The following is a 24620-nucleotide window of genomic DNA, read 5'->3' as shown; positions in this document are numbered from 1 at the left end:
CCATTCAAAAAGCTCAATGAACCCCTCCTTCCATCTCCTAAACAAACCCTCACAACCTTCAATCGCCATAAACCCATCGCCCACTCCCTCCCAATCTCAAAGCATCGCAAAGCAACTCATCACCACCACCACCAACGACACCTCACCGACCCCCAAATCCCTTCTCCCTCCACCACAACCCCAACCTACACAAAATCAACAACAAACAATATCGAAAATGCCCGCACCCACCCGCCGCATCGCGCAGATTGTCCACCTCAAACCCGCCGCCGTCGCAGCGTACAAAGAATGCCACGCTAACGTCTGGCCCGAGGTGCTGCGGCAGATCCACGAGTGTAATATCCGGGATTGTAGGTCTCCTTCTCCTAGCTACCTATCTACCTGCCTACATCACCATACCACCCTAAGAAGAAGGCAAAACCCAACAGGAGGAAAAGACTGCCTAACCCCCTGGAACATACTCTGCACTCATGACACAACCCCCCCAAAAAAGGCTTAGCTACTGGGGCTGATACCCCGACATTTAGATTCCATCTTCTTCGACAACGAGCGGACGTTGTTCGCGACGTTCAAGTATATCGGGGAGGATTATGAGGGGGATATGGAGCGGATGCGGGCGAATCCCAAGGTGCGCGAGTGGTGGGCGATGACGGATGGGATGCAGGTATGTGGGATTCCTTCTTTGTTCTCTCTCTCCCTAACGGAGGGGGTGTCGGGGTTCGCCGTATTGACCTTGTTTGATGGTGAAGGAGAGTCCAATCACTGGGGCTGTAGGTAGTGCTGAGGGTCCGGGTTGGTGGAAGGTGTTGGATGAGGTGTTCTATACGGAGTAGATTAGAGACTGAAAGAAAAGAAGAAGTTCAGCAAAGCATGATTAGATCTTTATGTAAGATACATGCAAGCTGTTTGAATACAAATCTCAGATCTTGAGGCTGGGCGAGAGATCCGATGCGAATGTCCAATGAGGTACATAGTGTCCCCCCATAACCAGCAGAAGACAGTGATACAAATCATGCGAAGATGGGTATCTTTCCGAGAAAACAATCCATTAAGTAACACGTGCTCCTCCAGAACGCCATTTGCAATGTCATGTGCTTCGAATAAAAAAAAGCCGATAACCAAGTCGTCGTCGTCATAGCTCAAGCATACCGCCAGGGTACGGAAGCTGCCGTGTTACTTCACTCGGAACCGCCGGGGACGTCCTTCAGGATCTCCCATCCGTATTCCTCTTCTGGCTTCTCGGGCTCCATCCCGAGGGCGTTGCGGTAGGCACGCACTTCGTTCTGGAGGCCAGCCACGATGCGGATCGGGGTTTCCTCTTCCTCACAGCGCAGGCGATAAGCGGTGCGGATCATTTCGGCGCATTTCATGGTCTGTGCATGCCAGTAGTCCCGATCCAATCGACTTTCCAGGTGGGAGTCTCGCTCGGCTTGGAGAAGGTTGTTATAGTGACGTTTCTGCGCGACATAGTGAAGGTTGTTGTTCTGGCAGTAGTTGCGAATCTGTTCCACCATAACACCCACGGCCGCCTCGTATTCTCCAAGCAGTTTCGTATTTTCGACCTGCTCGTTCCGAAGAATTTCAACGAGACGTTTCTCTTTCGCGAGGGCGCGCTCAAGTTCCGCAATGCGGGCAGCTGGGCTAATTAGTATGGTGCTCACGTATCGGATGGTCATTCCACCAACCTGAAAGTTCGCCATTCACTTGCTGAATGCTCGGGTTTACTCCTTCGGCAGAAGAGCGTTTCTAAGACCGTCAGCAATGCGAAGCCCATTTTCCAGGTGGAAAAAATCATACCATGATCTCCTCCGCACTGTTGACAATACTCTTTGTAGTCTCACGGTTGTTCTTCAACACCTCACTCAACTCAAGGACCATGTCGTAGAGATGATGAAGATCCATCTGCTGTCCCGCATTGATGGGCATACCACCGTTCATCCCAGGCATTCCGGCGCCATTAACCTGACTAGGGGTATGTGGCATGGCAGGCGACATAGATTGACGAGGAACATTAGACATGTTCGGGCCACCTCCGGTGTTATCCACGTAGCCGGCGTACATGTTTGCGCCGGGATTGTTGCCAGCCATGCCCCCAGCGTTATTCAAGGACATGCTTGCCGCCTCGAAAGCGCGGTTCAAGGCTTCAAATTGAGGGTCTCGGGCAGGATTGGTAGATGCGGGAAGCTTGAGATCGTCGTCGAATCCGAAACCTGGGCTCTCTACGCCAAGAGCCTCTTTTCGGAATTTGTCGAGGTCGCGACGAGTAACGTGGGTGGAACGACGACGATGTCCACGGACAAAGGCTGCCTTGGAAGCAGACGGGGTTGTGGGCGCGTTGGTGGTGCGGCGGACTGGAGAAACGGGTTCACTCTTGATCCTTCGGTCGGGTGGAATCAATGGGCTGAGATCGGGAAAGGAAGAAAAATCAAGTGTTGGAAAAGCGACCGCTGCAGATACAGAGGCAGAGGCAGGAGCTGAAGCCACAGACGAAGAGGCCAGATGAGGTTGGCGATTGTGGCCGTCGTCATTGCGCTCCGTGTTGTTCACTACTCCCGGTGTTGAGCCAAAAGGGTCAAGCGCCGGAGATCCGGAGAAACTCATCCGAGCACTAGCCCGGTTAGCGCCATAACTGGGGGCGGTGAAGACATCGGCTTCTCCCATCTTGGACGATTCATGAAATGGGCTGGAGGCTGAGGTAGAAGCACAGGCACACGCAGGGTCAGGCACATGGAGAGTTGAGTGAGATTGAGAATTACTGTCAAGGGTGTTAAGATAAGATGAAGGAGTAGGCGTAGCACAATAGAATTAACACAATCCCCGAAAGAAGAGAGGAAGAAAAAAAGAAATAGGAAGAAGGAAGAAGGAAAAGCAAGCACAAGCAGCAGCAACAAGCAGCAGCAGCAGCAGGTGCGCCCGGGACCTGCACAATTAAGAATAAACAACTCAACAACTGACTTACTCACTTAACTGGCACCTGCGGTGGTTAACGCAACTGTAGGTCAATCGTTGCCTTGCCCCCTTGCACCTTTCCAGAATTCTACCAAACTGCATTGGAAACTTTCTCCCCCTAATTTTAGACAGAAACAACGGCAGACCCGGTGATTGGGATCATCTTGCTGATGAGGATTGTGTAGGGCAATCTGATCCATGTAGCTGTGCTACCAGTCTCGGCCGCTGTACCTTTTCCGGGGAAAACAATTAGACAGATGGTATTTATGTATATGCAGCCTCTAAAGCATGTGGTCCACCGGGTTCTCTTGATTCCGTGATTTTTTGTTTTGATTTTCTACCTGTTTTTCCTTCTAACCATTTTTGTTTTTCTGTATACCCTCATCCCCGTTCGTTCTGCTAGAGTTCTCTCATTCAGCCATGTCCAACAAGGCTTCCAACTTCTCATCCCCTTCTAGCGAGTACGAAGCGTCCTGCTCGTCATTGTTGAGCTTCTTCTTGCCCTGCTCAATCCGACCCCCTACGCGTGCAACCAGCATCCGCATTTTGTCCAGCTCTTGAACCAACTCTCCATCTCTTGTGACCAAATTCGGTTGGATGTTAGCCTGCGGGTTCTGGAAGGGCTCCAGTAAGCGCTGTAGCTGTCGCAACTGGTTCAACCGCCGCTGTCGCTGTTTCCGACGACTGTCCAGGGCGACCAGATGTTCGCGTAGCTCTTGGTATCTGTACTACTGTTAGTCAGATGAAATTGAAACCTGCCATCGAGGTAATCCATACCTTGCTCGGTCCTCATCACTCGCATTCGGATCCTCCAATTCCAGGGGCAATTGCGCGATATTCCTGGGATACAGTCAGACTGTCAAACTTTGAAAAGTCTTATCTCGTAGCCGAGAAAGACTGAGGCGTAGCTCACAGGTGGTTGGATAAATCCACAGATTGTTCCACCCCTTGGAGCAAAGAGCCCCGGTCGCGCATCGAATCATTCACGGAGGACCAGTAAAGACGTGCGATTTGCTGTGCGACATGTTGAATGGCCTGGGACGAGTAAACGATCCGACTGTGCTGTTTCAGAGACGCATTTACTGTGACCGAGTCAGTCCTGACCAAATCAAGATTGGGCCGATATTCAAGATGACAGCAGAAAATCCATAAATTTGACACTCGAGACAAGTACTCACATCTCTTTAGAGCATCTCCGACCACCTTATCGCTCAGCTCATCCTCGGTGGACTGAGACGCATAATGTCGCCAATCCTCGGGCGGCTGGAGGCTTTCAGACAGAATGCGCACTTGCGCTCGGATGAAGGACGACTTCAACTCGGAAATGGTACGGGTCGAGTCCATGGCCCCATAATGACGATGAGTCGGTGGTTTTGAGATAGGAGGAGATTCAATTGATTCTCGCCGTCGACGCGTGCCGCCTTCCTATCGATAACGCGGCCACGTGATCATTTACGACTCACCCGTACAACGACCGGATGATCAAACATTAGCTCCTTGCATTTGTTGCATCCTCAAGAGGTCTGCAGACTATCCTGCAGCTATGCCATAGACACCGCCACCTGGGAGCCGAGGTGATACCCCAATGGAGCTGATTGGCATTGATCGATGAGAAAGCGCCATTGCAGGTCCTCTATCTAACCTCGGCAATCTGGCATTACTCCGCAGGAGAGACCATCAATGTCCAACATTGATCGGCAGCGCATTTCTACATTTAGTGACTTGACATTTGTTGAACTTCTGATGCGACTTCCGTCCACTTACCCTAAGCTGCGCTGAGTTGCACAGATTCATCATGTCAGACAACCAACGACCTAGAGGCCTCCTGTTCGACATCGGAGGAGTGTGTGTAAGACCGAGGCACCTCTCCATGCAGATCCAGACATCTGAACAGCCAGATACTAATGATCACTAGGTCTTCTCCCCCTTCCAGGCCATTCTGGACTACGAACTTGCCCACAACATCCCCCCAGGATGGGTGAACTTCAGCATCTCGCGTACTGCGCCCAACGGCAGCTGGCACCGACTCGAACGAGGGGATATCAAGATGGATGCCGACTTCTTCGCCGGGTTCCAGAATGACCTACAGAACCCGAGTCTCTGGAAGCAATTCCAGGAGAAGATCCGGGGCGAAAATCCGACCGGGACGCAGTCGCCCAGCCCTCCGGTGCCTAAGCTCGATGCCGAGTTTCTGTTCTGGGAGATGATGAGGGTATCGCGAACGCCGGACCCTCACATGTTTCCGGCCTTGAAGAAACTGAAGGAGTCAGGGCAATTCATCTTGGGGGCGCTGTCGAATACCGTCATCTTCCCGGACGGACATCCGTACAATCGTGATCTCGACGAGAGGAAAAGCCAGTTTGACTTTTTCATATCATCGGCACATACAGGCCTTCGGAAGCCGGACCAGAAGATCTATGAAGCTGCACTGCGGGATATGAATCGAATCGCCAAGGAGAAAGGTCAAGGCGAGGTGCACGCAGTGGATGTGGTCTTCCTCGATGACATCGGGGAGAACTTGAAGGGCGCAAAGAAGGCAGGGATGAGGACTTTGAAGGTGAATCTTGGACGAACGCAAGATGCTGTTCGAGAGCTGGAGAAGATGACTGGTCTCCAGTTACAAGCAGGTTCAGATAAGGCGCGACTATAGAGGCTGGTTGGCCTTTAGTTGTTGCCAACACTTTTGATTACTACTGCAAGTGTAATCTTCTGTGGTAGACTTTCGAGGTAATATATCTGTCAATAATTGCTAAAGTAGATTCTGCAATCGAATTGAATCAGAAAATCCGCTTATTGCAGATTGGCATACTGTTGGGGTATACTTGGTGTTCTCTGTATAGTAAGGTGGCCAAGCGGCCGCCCGCTCGTCGCCAACCGCAATTCCTGGCCGGGATGCAGGCAGCGCTAAGCGAGGCCTTCCACAAAGTCAGTCCACGAATTTTCCCTCCTTCTTCCTTTGCAGCCAACGTCGACAACTCGGTCCTCATCACCCGGTCACCGTCAAAATGGTGAGTTAGACCTCGTTCTAGCACCCGAACAATTAGAATTTCAATACACGATCTGCGATTGTTCTCGACTGCTCCTTCATCTCCAAATGGGATTTCGATTTTCCCACCACCCCCCGCCCTAGCGGGATTTGTGGGACGAAATTTCGGGTCTTTGCAAGATGCTTCGGACAAGTCGGATTTCCTTCTGAAGCGCAAATTGCTGACTCGCATGTTTTCGTGATCTAGCCTTTCCACAAGCAGGTCAAGAACAGCGCTTACTACAGGTGAGTTAATTTTTTGGTTCGCCGGTCGCATTGGATGAGGTACTAATTAATTCCACAGCCGCTACCAGACTAAGTACCGTCGTCGCCGTGAGGGTAAGACCGACTACTATGCCCGTAAGCGCTTGATCACCCAGGCCAAGAACAAGTACAACGCCCCCAAGTACCGCCTGGTCGTCCGCTTCACCAACCGTGACGGTATGTCTACTCCACTCTTCGATCGATCTACATGGGAAACGCATTCTGACTGACTTCCGGCACAGTCATCTGCCAGATCGTCTACTCTGAGATCTCCGGTGACAAGGTTTTCGCCGCTGCCTACTCCCACGAGCTCAAGCGCTATGGCATCACCAACGGTCTGACCAACTGGGCTGCCGCCTACGCCACCGGTCTCCTTGTCGGTCGCCGTGCCCTCAAGAAGCTCAACCTCGACGAGACCTTCACTGGTGTTGAGGAGGCTGATGGAGAGTACACTCTCACCGAGGCCGCTGAGACCGATGATGGCGAGCGCCGCCCCTTCAAGGTCGTCCTCGACGTCGGTCTTGCCGTGAGTTTTCCCGGATTTCACCTAGCGCTTGAACCAAGCTAACGATTTATCATAGCGCACCTCCACTGGTGCCCGTGTCTTCGGTGCCATGAAGGGCTGCTCTGACGCTGGTGTCCTCGGTATGTTCCCACAGCGTATCCATCTCAATCGAACTCGGTGCTAACAAAACTCCATAGTCCCCCACTCCGAGTCCCGATTCCCCGGTTTCGACATCGAGGCCGAGGAGCTCGACGCTGAGACTCTCCGCAACTACATCTTCGGCGGTCACGTCGCTGAGTACATGGAGGGTCTCGCCGATGACGACGAGGAGCGCTTCCGTGGCCAGTTCCACAAGTACACCGAGGCTGGCATCGAGGCCGGTGATATCGAGGACCTCTACACCGAGGCCCACAAGGCCATCCGCGAGGACCCCTTCAAGAAGGACGAGGATGCCGACTCCAAGAAGACCAAGGAGGAGTGGAAGGCCGAGAGCAAGAAGTTCCGCAAGGTCCGCCTCACCCACGACGAGCGCAAGGCTCGCGTCGAGCAGAAGATCCGCGAGCTTGCCGCTTAAATGGATTTTTGTTGTGGAGGCCATTCGTGCTTGATACATACGTGAAGCGCGATAGTCACAAAACAAAAGTTGAAATATCCTTTTTAACACAAATCCAAAAACGGTGACCTGGGTGTCTTTCTTCTTGCTAACTGATTTCTCAAATTTGTGATATCCCCAAGTAGTCTTATCGGAGACTGTTGACACGACCGGAGTTTTTTCTATTTTTTGTCTTTTGTCCAAGGTTCATTCGGAGCAACCACGTCCTTCAATGCGAATCTCTTTCCCAGTTTCACCAACCATCTCTTTATCTGCTCCGATGAACCGCGTAGCTGTAGCGTAGAAGGCTGTACCGTACCGAGTATGCCAGACCAATGCTCGTGGCACTGACAAATGGTTTCCTGCATGAATCCCTGACTTCTTGATGTCATCTGTCAAACGCACATAATTTATTCAATGAACGGAGCACACTTATGTACTACTGTGAATTATTGTCTGCCAGGAACCTAAGGTATCGCTCCGCTGCAGTCATTCGTTTCATGCATTGCTCTTCGGCAACCCTCGAACAAGAACGACCGCGGCATTCGGATTTCGAGGGTAATCCCCGGAGCGTACTGCCGAATCTGGCAGATTCTTCGAACCCGCGGCCGCCCTAGCCGTCCGTCAATCCCCTGGGCCCGTCCGTCCCGGCTGGCATTGAATTCTCCTCGTCTATCTTCGGATATACGGGTTCAGATTGAGTGCCGGCACCATATCCCGACGACATCAGGGGTTTTGGTGTTGAGCACCTCCGGCAATCGGTACAGAAACCTATTCAAACATGCCTCTCAAATGGAGCATGTACTGTACTGTACTGATCCATCGGTCTAATTACGATCTATATCCGAGACTTATGGGTTGCTGTTCACCGGACGAGAAGATCCGTGGCTCAGGAACTCGTGCCTTGTCATTCTACCGTCGTCGACGAGTGCCTTGCTCTTCTCCATGGCCTCCAAGGCTTCATCATACTGGTCTAGATCCCGCACCTTCCGGGTCGCGAAGGCCTCGAGCTCTTCCGCGTTGTCGGAGTCTCTCTCGCGCCTCGCCCATTCCGTGGGTCCTAGATGGCGGCGCAGTTGGGTGAAAGGGAATGAGCGATGGTCATTGAAACCAGAAGAGAGGAGCATGTGCAGCCACATGGCCCCAGAGGCGCGCGACCACTTTACCAGACTGGAAAGCTCTCGCTCATCATGCCCTAGCATTTTCGCTTCCTCCTCCTCCAATACGTCTATAAAGATGTCTAGGCATCTGAAGTAGCGGGCGGCAATTTCGGGCGGCTCGTCACCGGTGAAATCCCATGAGCTGTTGACGGGCCTGTCTTGGAGAAGCCACCACGGCGCCGAGTCGAACAGCTGCGCGTGTCCAATGTACGACCACTCGAGGTCGATTACACCGACAACAGTCAAGTCTTTACTGCCACGGACGATCAGATTCGCCAGACCAAGATCGTCGCAAATCAGCTGAAATTTGCAGCGGTCATACTTCGCATTGACCAAGTCAGGTATCAGTGCTCGTAGAACCTCGAACGCTAGGTATTTGTTTTTCGCATCGTAGAAGCCAACAGTTGAGTTTGGCTGGCGGATGAGCTGTTCCCAGTCTTGGTCGGCGACGTATTGAAAATACTCCGTCGTTGTCGATAACCACTGGGTTCGGTCGCCTGGACAATCCGTCGCTTTGTTAAGCACTCGCTCAGTCACAGCTTTGGGAGTCCAAAGTCAGGGGCAAGGCAAGGGGACCACACGTACCGAACGTGTTGACCCCTCCACTTTGCAGAATACTATGTGCCTTGAAGGTTAGCGGTCGTAGCAGTGTAGGACTTTGGGTGTCAGCCTGCGGCGACGGCAGACTGCCTATCTGGTCAAAAAAATCGAGTTCGAAAAGCTGGAGCATGAAATTCGCCAGTTGCCTATAGATGATCTCGAGGTCACGATCGCTAATGTCCTCCCGCATCACTCTGGTGGGGCACAAGGCGTTAGGGGCTTGGAGAAGGTGGCTAAGGCTCACGCCGTGAATGAAGTCCATGATGATGAACGGGCCGAGACCGAGCGGGTTGCTGGTAGCGGGCCCCCACGCGTGAACTTTCGGCACCGGGATCGTAGTGCTATTGTGGTAGAGATTCAGCGCCGTAACCTCCATGGCAACCTTCTCGTCGATGAAGTCGTCGCAGACCTTTCCTACTCGAGGGAAACGGACCATCCAGGCAGTGCCGTCACCGAAGACCATCTTGATGCCGGCATTGTACGCGCCATGGTGAAAGGTGCCATCCAGTTGACAGGGAAGCTGTTCGGGATGAAAACTCGACACCCAGCGGCAGAGATGACCTGCTCTGTAGGTTTCGTTCACCTTGTCGACCCAGAGCTGGCCTTGCACCTCGTGAATGAGATCGACAAGTGCGTTGGTATACATGGGGAAGGTGTCATTGCTTAGATGGCAGGTAGATAAATGACCGTGAACTAAAGAGGGGGGAGATGTGGTCAAGCGAAGCATGAGGTGGGATGATACGCTCATGCATGCATGCATGCATGCTGAGGATTGCTCCGTGCTCTCGGTATACTTATACTTACCCCGGACGCCGTATACTTGGAAGAGATTCTATTGAGCACATTGTGACTCGCATTTGCAGAATGGAGCTGATTGCTGCTCAGCCCTGAGACTGAGACATACCCGACTGTAAATAGTAAGTACTACTATTTCGGGTGGTTTCTCCCCACATCATCCATCGGGCCAAGTCTACACTAAGTCGGGTTCACTAATTCAACGGCCACCAGAAGAAATTTTCTTCTCTTGGGTTTCTTCCTCAGGCTCGGCGGTGCCGCCATCCCCTGGAGAAAGGCTGCCTGCCCCGGTGGAGTACTTCGATTCTACACTGCCTACTCGCCCACTTGGCACTTTAAACACTCTCCCCAATATGATGGGGGATCTTCTTCATACACTCCCTTGGAATCTTCTTCTCTTTCCTCCCCCTCCTCCTTCCTCTCTCCTTCGTCATCCGGCTATACCATGCCTAATCTTAGTTCTGGTTTGATATGTCTTGTACCTGATGTTGACCCTTCTGCTGTGGGCTCTATTTCTGCTGCCTTCGGCGCAGGCCGCCTTTGTTCGTCGCTGGGATTGCAATCCTTCCATTACTGCACCCACTGAATCCATCAGCTTTCAGCAGCAATCCTTAACTGGCTCACTGGTTAACCCAGAGCATGATGGCCCGACGCTACTTCTTAAGCTAACAGGAAATTATGAATCCGAGTGTAACTCTCTCAATGGGTCCCTGGCACAGTTGGTGGTGAATGCGAGTGTCCTGGGCGGTCCGGTGGGCTTTCAGGGAGACAGTAGGGGAAGATGTGGCGTAGACCCTTATTGGGAGCGCTTCACTATGTCGAGTCAAGGCCAAATACAAGCCCACATGAAGGGAGGCCTTCACAATTATGCCATTTACGAGACCTCCTACCATCTCAACCACTCCTATGCCCTGCACACACTAGACACAACCATCCATCTGTGGTTGGACGGCCAGGAAATAACTTGTGTCACTGCCCATATCACGCCTTATATCGGCCCAGTGACATCGAAGTTAATGAAAGCTCTTCCATTCTTGATTATGGTCTTGTTTGGAATAGCTACAGGACCACTCAGGCTCTTTCATACAAATGGAAGAAGCATGTTTCGGTACGAGCTGGCCGACCCATCCCGAGACCCAGCCCAATCCCACGTACAAGGACTAGGCGATTGTCTACAATTTCTTCAATTCATCTTCTTGACCAGCTGTCTCACGCTTTCATACCCGGGCTTCTTCCGAGCAATCGTCGGGGAGTTGGCCTGGTCGTCGCTCATCTTCCGGAATTGGCCTGTCACACATGGATTCGCCTACCCTGGTGTTCAAGATGGTCTATATGCCACTAATTCGACTTGGGGCCTGGAGGAGATGACGCAGGTCCTCGGTGGGACTACCATCAGTGATCTCTGGGTCAATGCAATTGTCAATCTTCTCCTCGTCATCGTGGGGATCGTGGCGCTGGTGCAAGTTCCTTTCGGATTCCAATGGGCGTCGAGGATTTTCCGCAGGCGACAAGCGATTGAGCTGTCGGACCTTCAAGAAGAGTCATTGAAACAATGCCAGCGTACTGGATGGAGTATCCTTCGAGCGGTGCTCGACCATTTCCTCTTCCCGCTGGTAACCTTCTCTACAAGTCAACTCCTCCTGACATCATGGCATCCGGCCTACCGTACCTTCTTCGCGGTTTTGGTTGTTGGTCTCCTTGCTGTGTCTTTGGGCTTTACCGTGCGGTATCTGATCAAGACCAACAGACAATGGGCCTTTTCTCACGGAAGCTTGTTTCCCAAGCATCATTCCGGAACGTGGGTTTCCTGTGTCTTGTACGGCATTCCGATTGTAAGAGGCATAGCGATCGGGGCATTGCAACGATCGGGCCTTGCCCAGGTTGTAGTTCTCATCATTTGTGAGACACTCAATCTTGTCTGCCTGCTTTGGAACTGCCAGGACTTTCCAGCCTGGCGACCTGCCTGCTTTTCGATTGGAAGGCTTGCCAGCCTTGTTATGAGCTGTGCCTTCCTCCCGCAGTCTGAGGCACCCCAGCGCAACCAGGGTATATTAGCATACAGCATCCTATTCCTATATGCAACGATGATGTTCTTCGGGTTTCTCGTCCCTTGCATCATAAGCATAGCGCTCTTTATACTTCGCAAAGTGGGACTCGTGCACTCCCATCGTGGCCCCCTCGTGCAGCCTCGAGAAGCACCGGTATGTGGATACAATCCAGACAATCAATAACTAACTTAGCCCGAATGACTAATGGGTCTTTTCCTAGATTTATGGCATTGGTCAACTTTCGCAACGATCAACGCGGAAGACTTCATTCACGGAGCTTCCAGAGCTTCGCCCCGTGGGTGTGTATTATCTGAGCATAGTATCTTGGCGACTGTGATATGCTAATGAAGGCCATCTCAGCCTATCCTCCATCCACAGGGATACCGAGCACGAATGAATTTCCATCGTACTTCCGGGCTCCACGGCCCATGACTCCCGTTTCTTCATCGTCGCACCATTTCGCCACCCTCCCAAGGCAGTCTCACAGCTCGGATGAATCGGTGGATTCCAGCATGGACTCTGTCGACCTGAGCATCCTGGACGAAGACACGACGACGATCAGCGGCGACGGCGATTATTCCAAACGCGAGGCCGACCAATACTACGGTCGGCCGATGGCATCGCAGATCAATGCTAGGGTAGAACGAACGGAAAACACCTGTGCCACAGGGGAGGACCGATCCTGGCGATCGTCGTGGAAGTCGAAGAAAAAGACCAAAGGCTTCGAAGTTGTGAGGCCCGCCCGCCCTGGGATGTGATGATTGCCTTTTGAACCCCACTTCGAAATTCGGAATAATGCTAGCTTGCGATATCATCTAGAGATGACCTTACGCTTTGCTCCAATTTTTCTATCTATGATATAATAATGAAGGCTTGGCTGAGGCGAGAATAAACAACACTGATAAAGTTCTGTCCTACCTGGGAACCCCAGGGTTGAATCCGCCATGGGAGCCCTCTCGTCATATGTGGATCGAAAAGTTAATTGTTGTCTTTATTCATATCTTGCATCAATGGACCAGTTTCAAGGGCTACTATTATTGACCTGTGTCAATAAGCTTTTCTGCAGTCTGCACCTTGTTGACAGGGTTGCTTTGTTTGATGAACGGGCAAGCATTCATTTCATCATAGCCACTCTTTGAAGTACAGCGCATTACCTACAGTACGGTACCCAACGGAAGGTCTCATTGGCTGTTGAGGTGGGCGACCTTTTTGCTTAATTGTTGGCTACATTCCTTAGTACCGAGCAGTCATGCAAGCGACGAGGTCAGTTGTAGTCAGCAGCTGAATGATTGACTTCATGACGCAGAGCGGTTCGCGTGCAAAGCACATGGTGTATCTGTGAAATAGATCTTCTCAGCTTGTGAGGTGACGAGGTCATGTGCCCGGGAGGTACAAAAATTGAGAACGGGTTTTAGTGCGGATCTGATAGGTCGAGGAAAGAGAGAGGATGACTGGGCAGGCAAAATGCGGACAGCGCATACCAGTACTAGGTAGTTATGGTGGTGGGGTAACAGACCAACAACATGTTCATATGATATTTTCCATGTGCTGTACAGTAGACGATTGTCTGAGTCAAATCAATTTCTTTTCTCTTTCTCTCTCGCTCTTTCTCTCTCCCTCCCTTCCACCCTAATGTGGGTTCCCAAGCCCTGAAATTCGTCACTGTTGTAGAATACTAGGGTAAGTATTGTATGGTCAGGCTTGGCAGAGTGACGAGTGGCAAGCGACTTGAATGAATGGGCGATGAATGGGTCTGGTCTCCGTCATCGGCCGTGGCTGCATAATACGAGGGTTACGAGGTTTGCAAACCAGCGGAGTTGGCCCAATTACTACCAAGTTACTAGTAATCTAGTACCTTCGTTAAGTTACCAACCTTTACTCTTGACCTTACTACTAATCAAGTAACATTGGTTAATTACCTACCTTTACCACCCGTGACCTTTCCATTTCCATTTCCATTCACTTCCGTGCCTTTTCTTCCATCCGCCAAGTAACAGCACAGAGAAGGGAAAAAAGAGGGACAAATAGGAAAAGGGAAAAAAAAAAAGAGAGTAACATAAGAGAGCGAGGGACAGAAGAGACCCAAGGAAGAGAAGTAGAGTAAAGAACTCGAGGACTGAGTATTATTCTCCTTTTCTCCACCGGCTACTGGATAATGGATAATCATGCTACTTTCCTAGTCTAGTCTCTAATCGGCGCCCCTCCCCCGATCGCCTCGTTCTGTGCCCGCAAAGTCCGCACCTTTCCTGTTCTTCCTTAAACTACCCCGTCTCCATCGTCCCATAGATTGATATTCCCCTTTGCTTCCTTCACTTGACTTGACTTTCTCTTCCCTTCCTTGTCCACTTTACCTTCCCCTTCCCACCCCCCTTTTACTATTTTATACTACACTTCTCCTTTAGATGCGCGATTTATCTTTGATCCGCCTCACGATCGCAACTGCATGACAACCCCACACCGTCAGTCAGCTCCGTCATGTCCGCTGTGTCTCGCCGTCATGTCATGATGGAACCTACCCGCCGTCGCCGTTCATAATTGACTACTTCACTGATCTGCATTGCGCATTCTTCGGCTTTTCCATCGTTCCACCGTCGCTCCAACATTCTTCGGCCATACTTTGACTGCCTTTTTGAACGACCATTGCCACCACATCGTCTCTTTTCTGTTGTTGCTCGACAGGTGGTGCTTGGGGTTCGAAGTTCGCAGCTGCAGCCTCTCAAATAACCTCTCCACAAAATCCTATATCGGCTCTATTACGTCACCCTCAATCACACTCGCAACAACACAAACGCACCGGTGGTCAAAATGGAAGGGGTGGAAACTGTGGATGTCAGCTGGCTTCATCACTCGCAGAAAGGTGAGTCCGATCGTGTATACTGGGAGCGCGTCTTTCGCATGCAATGTCAATGTCTGTGGAACTCACCCCAATCTCCGACGGCAGACCATTTATCCCGCTGCAAATCGGCCTCATCCCTGGTCAGCGATAAGTCGATACCGGACGGAGGAGGAGGAGCGACACCTCCGCCGCAACAATGTGACGCGGAAAAGAAGCCTCCTCAAGAGAACCATGCCCCGTCTCCCCCGCCCGTTTGCACAGCACCAGCACCCACCACCGCCAGTGTGGCCTCGCAAAATGAGAAGGAGGTGAATAAAGTAAATGAAAAGGCGGTGGCGGTGGATGCGAAACCGACCGGTGCCTCGCCTGCCTCGCAGCAGCAGCAGCAGCAGCAGCAAAAAAGTGCCCCGCGCCCAGTTGGGGGCAGGCGAAACTCGTGGATTTCCAGCCTGAGCTCGAGGTTCTCCTCGGGCTCGACGCCTCCCTCGCAATCGAACATGAAAGCACCACCGAGCACAAAAGCGACGTCCCCCGTCTCCAAGATGGATGCGCACAACCCGTTCGGTGCGGCGTACTCGCCCAAGGATAAGGAGGAGGAGCGCAAGGACGAGAATAGCCCTTTCGCCTCCACCTCCCCGAAGGGCCCCTCTTTCTTGTCGAACGCATTCCGAAAGCTTTCCTCCTCGGCCGGCGGATCGGGCAAATTGGCCACCAACGGGACCATTTGTCCGCGTCGGGTAATGAACATCGACCAAGATCGGGATAGGTGCAAGGTTGCCGATCTCAACCAAGCGAAGTTGCGGCGCGTTGCGTTCTGTGTCGACGTGGAGATCGCCGGGCTCTCGTATCGAGAGTCGGATGAGGAAGCCCCCGCGGTCAATAGCAAGCATCAGATCGTCCCGGACTTGAATGGCCCAAAGGTTAAGAGATCGAATTCGAAATCGAAGGATAAAAAGGACAAGAATGAGAATACACCGGCAAAGTCCGCACAAGCTTCAGTGTCCGTCAAGGAAGGAAATGCTCCGGAACAAGCTGTTAATGGAAAACCCACGGGTTCGACTGACACAGCCGCCGCCGAATCAACGCCCAACGGGGAGAGCAAAGAACCGACCAGGAAACAGGAGAAGAAGAAGAGATCAGAGGAGGAGCGCAGGGAGCGGAGAGAAAGGAGGCGGAGACAGGCAGAAGCTAATGGCACAATCCCTATGCAATTGACAGCGGACGGCGAAGAGTACGGCATTCGGACACCTGCGTCTAGCACAAGTCGTCCCAAGACACAAAGTCACCCGACTACGGATCCTGTTCGCATCTATCGGCGCTGTTGCCAGTTACGTGAGACGCCTGTGCTGAAGAGGATAGTGGATGAGATATCCAAGCCGTCTTCTACTCTGGCGGAGTCTCCGGGCACCGTGGCTGTGCTTGACCTGAGCAATTTCCCAATGACATCTGAGGACATGGCTACGTTCTGCGACTGGCTGGCTGTTGTTCCGGTTCGAAAGCTTATTCTGGAAGAGTGTGCCTTGACGGATGATCCGGTTCGGTCTATTCTTGCTGCTTTGCTCTCCACGCGGACGGTTGAGCATATGTGGGGCAAACGCAAAAGGGGCAATAAATCAGAGGTCCAGTCTGTGGAAAAGGAAGAGAGGTTCAGCGTCATCGAAAAGTTGTCACTCAAAGGCAATCCTAAAATAGGTACGGAGGGATGGCTTCATATTTGTCTTTTTGTCCACCTTTCGAAGTCCTTGAAGGCCATTGATCTCTCAGGCATCCCACTTCCCCGGGTACCTATACCTATCACTTCCTCCGGGAAGTTGGCAGTCCAGCCTGGGAACTGTACAACAGCCTCCACCGAGTTGACGGCTGTCTTCGCCAACGCGCTCTCACAACGGTATGGCGGAGATCATCTTGAGGAACTTCTCCTCAGTGAATGTGACCCGACGATCGAGGATACCCAGCGGATCTGCGATGCAGCGACCACTGTAGGTCTGAGGAGACTTGGGTTCGCCAACAACGGGCTTTCACGGGAGAGCTTGGAACATGTTGTGCGCTACTTGAAGGCTGGAAAATGCGAGGGTCTTGACTTGGGCGGAAATCCGATTCGGGATCACCTTGACTTGATCACATCTGCTGTCTCTGAAGTCCACCCGCTCTATGCGCTGAGTCTGGCTGATTGCTCGCTCACGCCCACTGCGGTCTATCCATTGCTGCAGGAGCTGGCATGCTTGCCTGATCTGCGCTTTGTTGATTTCTCACACAACCCGGACCTGTTCACCGTCAAACCCGACGCATTGCCAACCTTTAGGCGCTTCCTTCCGAAAATGCCTGCGCTCAAGCGGATTCATCTCGCTGATGTGAACCTGTCACCTGATCAGACTATCGCGTTAGCCGAGGTTCTGCCGGAGTGCCCGAGCCTATGCCATCTCAACATCCTGGAAAATCCCTTGATCACGGCCCTGGCTTCAGCAACTGATCCTGCGACCCAGGAAGAAGCGTGCGCGGTTTATGCCTCGCTGATGGCAGCCGTGCGCGTGTCTCGCACCATTATTGCTGTCGACATTGAAGTTCCAACTGCGGAGAACAATGAAGTTGTCAAGGCTCTGGCATCTCAAATCGTTGCATACTCTCTCCAAAATCTTGAACAGGGTGCCATGGCGGTCGAGCTTTCGGACTCTTTCGACATTTCGGCTACACGCTCAACCGTGCATGTTCCGGAGATTCTGCAGCACATCGTTGGTCATGGTGCCGGAGAAGAAGTCGTTGAAGAGGACGACGAGCCGGCGCCTGATGAAGACTATGTTATCGGTGGTACCGGCGTGGTCAAAGCATTGGGTGTCTGCCTTGGTAATCTCGACCGCTCTTTGCCAGGGGACCAATCTGGGCCTCCCAGTGGCACAGCGACACCTCGACACCGGAAATCACGGTCCTTCGTAACTAGGAAGCCTCGGGACATGTCTAAAAACCTCCTGGAATCTGCACGCAACATTCGGACCCGTATCCAGTCGGCCCTCGTACGTGAAGATCGGGCTGGCAATGATAACAATTACAGTAAGATTTGTCCCTTCCCCTCGTTCCGCAACCCGCACTAACTTTCTATTTTCACCAGGGCGTCTCCAGTTCCTGGATTTCACCTTGCAGAGGATGATCCAGCGATTCGAAGACGAATATCCTGAGACGCGGATTGTACCGCAGGCAATTCCATACAGTTTCCCCGAAACCAGCTCCCAAAATTCCGGCGAAGATGGATGGGGAGCGCCCGCTGGCGACGGCACACCGCCCAATGCCGCGAACGGCGACGGCGAGGCCGCTGCGGACGACGAGGATGATCACCAGTACGCGGTCCGCCTCTCCCGGGCGAGCTCGATCACCTCCCTGCATTCGCGCGCCATGACCCACGAGGAAGGCCACGTGCACCGCCTGGGCCAGAATCTGCGGCGGGATTTCCTCAGCCCGTCCTTCGACGCGACGGACGATGACCCGTCGTCTCTAACATTCGACGAATCCCATATCGCGGCTCTGCGCGACAAGCTCGACCGCCTGCACGTGGAGCAAATGCGCTCGAACTTTGAGAGTGTGAACGCCGCCAAGACATTCAAGGATCTCGGCACCACGGTGGACGAGCTCTGGGCGGCGCAAAAACAGGATTCCGAGACCTTCGAGAAGTTCCGTCAGAGCCAGATCGCCGCGCAGTTCAACAGCGGCAAGAAGAGACCTTCGTCACCTTTGCCCGGTTCGTTTCAACGGACGAATCAGGCCCCCGAGCCTGATCGTTCACCACCCTGTTAAAAAAGGGTGTATCATTTAACTGAAACCTTATATCTCCAACGACTATTGCCTCGTTTGGGGTGGGTATACTTTTGTTTCTATGTTGGCCATCTGATTTTATTTATTTTGTCATGGGAGTCGGGTAGCCAGCCACTTCTTTGTGAAACTGTGCATTTTGGGACTTTGATCATGGGAGAGGACTTTAGCACAGCGATGTATATATTTGATTGTTTTTTTTTTCCGACTCAAAGTGGTTTTTATATTGGCTTGTAATCTATGGAAGCGTGTCCATCGAGAATGGGCTATTTTGGACTTTGACAGTGCTTATTATTTATTTCGAATATTCTTCCTAGTAGTTATATCACTGGAATGTTTTACTGCGAGTCCTGTCTGCTTACTTGTGGCAGGTGCTGCTGCTTTTGGAAGAGGTACTTACTGATTACTTCATAAACTCACACTAGCTGCTCTGGCTACTCTTGGATTGTACGAGGGGCCTACACCGCTTCAATTGAAACTGTTATTACTTCCTCCATAACTATCACCAGGCGTCTGAACTGTGTATGGACCAAGTTACAACAATACAAACTAACAGACCATCACTTTTGTAAGGGTGTTATTTCTCTTCAACCACAACCCAGAATAGTATAGCTAAGAAAATTCCCTTGCTTGATACCCCACAGAAATAACCAAGCTCGTCAGCGACAACCAACCACAAGAACAGTACTTCCCCCACTTACACCCAGAGATATCGATCTAGGCTTCTTGCTGTTGTGTCTTTTGTTCTTCCACCATCACTCCTTGCCTTGCACTTTCTTGCGGATCCCGCTTCGACAGGTTAAGTATCATGGGGGGTGCTCTGTCCTTTAGAGTCGCAAGGTAGAAAACCCAGGAGTATTGTTTGTGCAAGTCCACTTTCCCTTGATACCCGGCTAATACTACAAGGTAATCGCACATCGCACCACAAGTCCATCGGCATAGGTACAGTACAGCTACTATATCAAACTTATATATCAAGAATAATTGATACTCTACAGCCCACCGAGTTAAGCCTGTACACAGCAACAACAAGCTGTCAAAGTATCTCAAAGCGGGCCTGCGGGCCTGATCTACTCTATCACTACGGAGTACGGAGTAGTATCTACTGCTGAAGGGCGGTCCGTACAGCCCCGGGGCGGATAAGACTTCCGGAGCACCACCAACCTTGAAATCCACGGCGCTTGCCGGACTGATCGGACCCACTCACTGACACTGACCTGGTCGATTTGCCGTCCAATCTTGGATTGATTATGACTACCTTATACATGTATTCACTATCCAAGACCGCGGATCTGCTTCTACGCCATACTAGTTACGCGTACATAGTACATATTCAAAGTTGTTTGGGGTGTGGGCCAAGTCAATCAACGAGGTGAAAAGCTCCGCCGTGACTGGCGTTGAGGTCGAAGCGTTACGGACGCTACTTAGTCGTTCTGGCGTACCCCGGGGGGACGACTTGACCAAGGCGCTCAAATGTCTCACACTGGGGCTCGAGTCGGAGCCCATCACAGTCCATGGCATCCTGTACTCCGATTCTCCGAAAATCAGCAACTACCTCACATTTCAATGCTGGGGCGATGGTTTCAGCGACTTTGAGTTAACAGCCCTGGGTGGGGGCCAGGTTAAGGACTCGGAGGACTCGGACTCTCCTGCCAAGTGTCTGTTTGGACAAACGTCACTCGCAGCAGTCGCATCTGGAATCACTATTTATGGACCAGAAAACTTTGCTGCACTTGTGAAAATATCAGGTGTAACAGGAAAACAGTTTTCAGCGGGAATTTACATGCCATCCGGTGAAGGTGGGGTTCGCCTGACGCTGTATCCCCCAATCGGGCCCATCGAGATCCTGTTCGACAAGTCCCAAAACTGGAATTCGTGCACAATCCCAAGCCTGATTGCCTCGGGGAAATATGCGTCTAACTAAGTGGATTGGTTGTCGAGTTAGCAGGAAAGGCTCATACATTGATATGTGAATCATAGTAACTGGACCTACTGCACTGGAATACCGCAGACTCAAAGCAAATCACTTTTTTATAAAACGGAAGGAGGGTCTGCTTGATAAATCCTCGAATAATGGTTGATTATCGACTCACCCCCGAAGCTATCATATATGGAAGGTTGTTAGTAGTTACAGCTCGTATACACTGCAGTGCACTCAGTGATCGCCCACTGAACACGCAGGACCATGAATATCGCCTTAGTTCAAAAATTCCTCGATGTATCGTGACACGAGCTTCGCAAATTCATTATCCTAGAAATGCAGATGAAACAAATAAATTGTCAGGAAAAGTATCAGTTGTTCCACGCTTTTTGTTCTCCAGTCAGAAAGATCTTGGGGTTTTTTAATATTTCTATTCATCCCTCTCTTGCTTTTTCTTTTTTGCGCGAGACGAAACACATACCTGTGGCGATCTCATGATTGTGAAATGGTCTTCAGAAACCACTTCTACCTCAACTGTAGGTAAGAGCGCCTCCCACCCACCACCACCTCCCAAGTCACTCGTAGTTCTTTTCTCCATGATCCAACGATGAGCAGCAGTAGCAGTATCGTGATCATCTCCTATTGCCACCCGCATGCTGGCGGCTGCTGCTGCGCCTTTGGCTTTTTCAATGGTTTCCCATACACCATCGCTCGCCCAAAGAGTCAGACATTTGGGCGATGGTGGCGCATCAGCATCATCCTCTCTGCTCGATAAGGGGAATATATGTCTTTAGCGCCTGAATGGTGCCTATGAAATGCGCACGAATGCTTTCTTCTCGCCCGGGCTGCCGCCACTGCTGCTGCAGTTGCGGTCGTGGTTGCGGTTGCAATTCTTTGCTGGTGATGACCCCAAGCCGGTCAAGTAGCTGGATTGTGTCGTGCGACAGAGGTGGAATCGTTCCAGGGCAGGGGGCGTCTATAAGGAAAAGGCCTTGCACGACTCTGTTCAGCTCGCGGAGAAGTCGGGCTGCTTCGAAGGCTAGAATGCCTCCAACGCTCCTATAAGGGGATAAACAAGGTCCATGTTAGCAACGGTGTTTCCTGACAGAAACGAAGAGTCGAGATAAAATAGAAAACAGATCGAGTGATGATTATGGTTGTATAGGAAGTCTTCCGACAAAGCGAAGATGAAGAGTGGAAAACTCAACTCACCATCCACCTAGCAAATATGGTCCGTTAGGATCCAATCTCACAATCTCGGTGACATACACCTTGGCCATTGAGGTTAAAGAAACATCGAACGGCTGGGTGCATCTCACAAAGGGACTGTTGAGTCCCCAAACGCGGAGACCGGAATACCGCCCAGAACCCAGAGCAGGTATCCCGGCATATGGCCCTGCCGAGCTCGATCCATCTGGAAGCAAGAATAAAGCAGGACCATTGTATGCGGAGTCGCCTTGCAACTGTACAGACTGACAGACAGCGGCCGGCGATTGTACCTTGTCTTGGGAGATGCCGACTGGCAGAGGAAATCTCGGAAGAGATGTCGACGACCGGGAATGGAAGTACCTTTCGGCGTCTGCAAAGGTCGGATAGTCTGAGAAGAATGAGTGAGGAAGCCTACAGCCGCTCTGGTACTGGAAAGCATTGAGGATAGCGAGACCCAGTAGGGAGTCGATACCCAGATCAGCGAAGTCCGTGCCCGAGATGACAACATCCCGGGGATCCACCTCGCTCTCAACGAAAATCACGGACTTAAATGCCTGGAAAAGGTCTGTGGGCTCTTTCGCAATGCTCGTTGTCGGTGTGAGGATCCCAGTGCCTTCTTCTGAAGAACTTTGGTCGACCTGTTCATCGCCATCATCGCCTGATTTTGTCGCCTGAAGGTCCGGGCGGAGATCACCAAGAGTTTTACTAGATATAAGCGCTGACCTACTGATCTCGACTTGTAGCTCTTGTTGCAACCCGGCGACCACTGCAAAGGAAAGCAAAGAATCAAGCCCGATCTCGGCCAGATTAGTCTTTTCAGTCAACTCATTCACTGGAACCCCTGTTTCATCAGAGATGCAGGCCCTTAGTCTTGCAAAGGGGGTTTCATCAGTTCTCGGACGATCCGCAGCTTCTAAGGTACGCGATTTTTTTTGTTCAGGTTTTGCTATTGCCAGCGCTGCTCGAGTTGAAGGCAGCAGAACATCCAAAAGCCTTCTCTTGACTGCCTTGAATCTGACATCGGTCACAAGGCCAATAACGCGATTGCCGTCCTGCTCGAGAATGTATACGTCACCCGACATGACATCCTTGTTCCCAGATGCTTGCGACTCCTGCATGTGGACATATGCCTGATAATGCCCGGTCGCCGAAATCGAAGTGGCAAAGCGCATGCTTTTCCAGCCATGCGAGATATACACCGTATCCTCTGGGATGGCCTCGCTCACATTAAGGATAAATCCGGAAAGGTGTATGAGACTGTCAAGCCAAATGGGGGAGAAGGTAAACTTGCTGTTCGTCGCGATTGATGCAAATCGAATCTGGGCTGCAGCCTCGAACAGGTCGGAGTCCATCCATACCTCATCCATCCCTTGGAATGGCTTGCTATACTTGACGAAGCTTGAAAACAGCCTATAGATCATACTGCGCTTCAATTTGTGGATCTCTCCCTTCTGCGCTGCTGCCTTCAGGCTATGAATCCGGTTCTGAATGAGATATGTTGCTTCGCCCATTGCGCCATCCACTCATTTCCGTCGCCGAAGATAACCACACATTGTGCATGAATAGCCTCGTGACCTATGTCGTCTCCAGCGTAGCGCCGCGTACTGATGGCTACCGTGGCGGAATGCGACTTGGCAGCTTTGGAAATTGTGATGTATGCCAACAGCTCATCACGCCCTTCGAGAATGAGCGGTTGTCGCACCGCCATGTCTTGGATCTCCATCGCAGGTACACTGTGTGGCTCAGAGCGGCTCCACATGTATGTGGCCGCCGTGAGCGCCATATCAGCGTAGACAGAGCTGGGACACAGGGCCACTTGTCTGACCAGGTGTCCAGTAACCACGGCTCGCAGAATTGGGTCATTCAGGTCGGAAACAAACGAAATCGTTCCCCCGCCCGCCACGAGCTCTTCTTTTTCAATTCTCTGTATCGTGGGCGTAGGCTCGAATGATCTCCAAGCAGACTTCAGCCCATGAGTAGGGCTGCGTTTGGTGATCAAACAGTCCCCTCTGTATTGCAGCCAATAACTTTTGAGGTCAAAAGAATAGGGCGGCAACGGCAGAAATTTTAAGCGCGTCTCATGCTCTCGATGTATCGCATCCCAGTCGATCTCGGAACCAGCACTGTAGGTCCTTGCGACACTCTGAGAGAGTGTGAGCCAGACGCTTTGATTGGGAGTCATTGACAGAAGTGACGGCACGGACCGCTTTCCTAGAATCGACTTGGTCATGGGCGCGCAAAACGGACGCGCGCCGATATCTACCCAGAACGTTGATTTCTCATTGTAGTCGCCCCGCGAAATGATTGCTTGGATAGCCTGACCAAAGAGAACCGTTTGTCGAGCCTGTCGGCTCTTACCCACAGCAGTTAGTCAATCTAGGCAAATAGTATCTAGACCCTCCTTTAGCTCGGCCTTGGGTAAGCTCACTGCCGCAAACTCACCATCAATCACAGGGAAAGATGCCCCCTTTGTCCCTGTTGGTAGAAAATCTGGGCTGTATGGCACCAAGCATTTAGTGCTGACAGTGGGTTCGGGGGAAGGATGATTATGACAAGGGCCTTGGGCCTTGGTGCCTGAGGTGCCAGCTCACCGCCCACCCGGCTGCCTTAGCTAGTTCCTCCGAGATAGCCTCACGTAGGAGAATCAATCCTTCTTCACCCCTCCCAGAGGCGTCATCAGATTAGATTGTATTGCCGGGCTCGGGATTAGTTGGGAGCGGTGTCGATTTGGGACCCCCTATAGTGTAGAGTTGACTGCGGTGAGTTCACTGCCGCATCATGGGGGTTTCGTGGATTGCTGCGCCGATATTTGTCCTCGGCGCCTGCTTACATGGATTGGCTGAAAGCGGACAGAGCTTTGACCTGCATAATTGGCTTCAGGCTTCAGTGTTATGCTTTCGATGTGGTTTGCAAGATCA

At 51.7% G+C, this 24620-nt stretch overlaps 8 protein-coding genes across 8 annotated transcripts; 4 read left to right on the top strand and 4 right to left on the bottom strand.

Annotated features, from left to right (window-relative positions):
* Nucleotides 1-217: 217 nt before the first annotated feature.
* Nucleotides 218-838, top strand: BO95DRAFT_477533 (L-rhamnose mutarotase; the record flags this gene model as incomplete). Its single annotated transcript, XM_025589989.1, has 3 exons — nucleotides 218-350; nucleotides 528-664; nucleotides 750-838. 3 exons carry the CDS (start codon nucleotides 218-220, stop codon nucleotides 831-833), a joined length of 354 nt encoding a protein of 117 aa, XP_025436519.1. The 3' UTR covers nucleotides 834-838.
* Nucleotides 789-2661, bottom strand: BO95DRAFT_486559 (uncharacterized protein; the record flags this gene model as incomplete). The annotated part of the gene is made up of 3 exons (XM_025590460.1): nucleotides 789-1636; nucleotides 1686-1746; nucleotides 1798-2661. 3 exons carry the CDS (start codon nucleotides 2659-2661, stop codon nucleotides 1179-1181), a joined length of 1383 nt encoding a protein of 460 aa, XP_025436518.1. The 3' UTR covers nucleotides 789-1178.
* A 604-nt stretch (nucleotides 2662-3265) lies between these two features.
* Nucleotides 3266-4320, bottom strand: BO95DRAFT_448293 (kinetochore subunit FTA4 family protein). The gene is made up of 4 exons (XM_025587814.1): nucleotides 4128-4320; nucleotides 3863-4031; nucleotides 3727-3789; nucleotides 3266-3672 (listed from the first exon to the last, which is right to left on the bottom strand). Exons 1-4 carry the CDS (start codon nucleotides 4291-4293, stop codon nucleotides 3360-3362), a joined length of 711 nt encoding a protein of 236 aa, XP_025436517.1. The 5' UTR covers nucleotides 4294-4320; the 3' UTR covers nucleotides 3266-3359.
* On the top strand, nucleotides 4321-7710 carry BO95DRAFT_477531 (60S ribosomal uL18 domain-containing protein). The gene is made up of 8 exons (XM_025589988.1): nucleotides 4321-4798; nucleotides 4865-5565; nucleotides 5790-5793; nucleotides 6183-6220; nucleotides 6279-6415; nucleotides 6481-6764; nucleotides 6820-6883; nucleotides 6941-7710. Exons 1-8 carry the CDS (start codon nucleotides 4745-4747, stop codon nucleotides 7315-7317), a joined length of 1659 nt encoding a protein of 552 aa, XP_025436516.1. The 5' UTR covers nucleotides 4321-4744; the 3' UTR covers nucleotides 7318-7710.
* A 476-nt stretch (nucleotides 7711-8186) lies between these two features.
* Nucleotides 8187-9741, bottom strand: BO95DRAFT_376658 (phosphotransferase enzyme family protein; the record flags this gene model as incomplete). The annotated part of the gene is made up of 2 exons (XM_025583219.1): nucleotides 8187-8992; nucleotides 9081-9741. The coding sequence occupies 2 exons, from the start codon at nucleotides 9739-9741 to the stop codon at nucleotides 8187-8189; spliced, it is 1467 nt and encodes a 488-aa protein (XP_025436515.1).
* A 420-nt stretch (nucleotides 9742-10161) lies between these two features.
* BO95DRAFT_32612 (uncharacterized protein) lies at nucleotides 10162-12789 on the top strand. The gene is made up of 3 exons (XM_025581851.1): nucleotides 10162-12091; nucleotides 12159-12237; nucleotides 12299-12789. The coding sequence occupies exons 1-3, from the start codon at nucleotides 10376-10378 to the stop codon at nucleotides 12694-12696; spliced, it is 2193 nt and encodes a 730-aa protein (XP_025436514.1). The 5' UTR covers nucleotides 10162-10375; the 3' UTR covers nucleotides 12697-12789.
* A 1954-nt stretch (nucleotides 12790-14743) lies between these two features.
* Nucleotides 14744-19055, top strand: BO95DRAFT_425684 (putative cell wall biogenesis protein Mhp1; the record flags this gene model as incomplete). The annotated part of the gene is made up of 3 exons (XM_025584719.1): nucleotides 14744-14795; nucleotides 14880-17819; nucleotides 17878-19055. 3 exons carry the CDS (start codon nucleotides 14744-14746, stop codon nucleotides 18555-18557), a joined length of 3672 nt encoding a protein of 1223 aa, XP_025436513.1. The 3' UTR covers nucleotides 18558-19055.
* Nucleotides 19056-21248: 2193 nt separating this feature from the next.
* Nucleotides 21249-23932, bottom strand: BO95DRAFT_469189 (uncharacterized protein; the record flags this gene model as incomplete). The annotated part of the gene is made up of 3 exons (XM_025589426.1): nucleotides 21249-21552; nucleotides 21706-23172; nucleotides 23226-23932. The coding sequence occupies 3 exons, from the start codon at nucleotides 23930-23932 to the stop codon at nucleotides 21249-21251; spliced, it is 2478 nt and encodes an 825-aa protein (XP_025436512.1).
* Between the last annotated feature and the right edge of the window lie 688 nt (nucleotides 23933-24620).

The sequence above is a fragment of the Aspergillus brunneoviolaceus genome (genome assembly GCF_003184695.1).
Source record: "Aspergillus brunneoviolaceus CBS 621.78 unplaced genomic scaffold BO95scaffold_114, whole genome shotgun sequence".
NCBI classification, from domain to species: domain Eukaryota; kingdom Fungi; phylum Ascomycota; class Eurotiomycetes; order Eurotiales; family Aspergillaceae; genus Aspergillus; species Aspergillus brunneoviolaceus.
Note: the sequence above shows the minus strand (reverse complement) of the source record. Positions and strands in the feature narration are given on the sequence as shown.

Coding starts and splice junctions, on each gene's coding strand:
- BO95DRAFT_477531 (XM_025589988.1), top strand. CDS start 4,745: ATGTCAGACAACCAACGACCTAGAGGCCTCCTGTTCGACATCGGAGGA. Junction 4,799..4,864: donor TCGACATCGGAGGAGTGTGT/GTAAGACCGAGG, acceptor AATGATCACTAG/GTCTTCTCCCCCTTCCAGGC. Junction 6,416..6,480: donor CCGCTTCACCAACCGTGACG/GTATGTCTACTC, acceptor CTTCCGGCACAG/TCATCTGCCAGATCGTCTAC.
- BO95DRAFT_448293 (XM_025587814.1), bottom strand. CDS start 4,293: ATGGACTCGACCCGTACCATTTCCGAGTTGAAGTCGTCCTTCATCCGA. Junction 4,032..4,127: donor CGGAGATGCTCTAAAGAGAT/GTGAGTACTTGT, acceptor ACTCGGTCACAG/TAAATGCGTCTCTGAAACAG. Junction 3,673..3,726: donor AGTGATGAGGACCGAGCAAG/GTATGGATTACC, acceptor ACAGTAGTACAG/ATACCAAGAGCTACGCGAAC.
- BO95DRAFT_32612 (XM_025581851.1), top strand. CDS start 10,376: ATGTTGACCCTTCTGCTGTGGGCTCTATTTCTGCTGCCTTCGGCGCAG. Junction 12,092..12,158: donor TGCAGCCTCGAGAAGCACCG/GTATGTGGATAC, acceptor GTCTTTTCCTAG/ATTTATGGCATTGGTCAACT. Junction 12,238..12,298: donor TCCAGAGCTTCGCCCCGTGG/GTGTGTATTATC, acceptor AGGCCATCTCAG/CCTATCCTCCATCCACAGGG.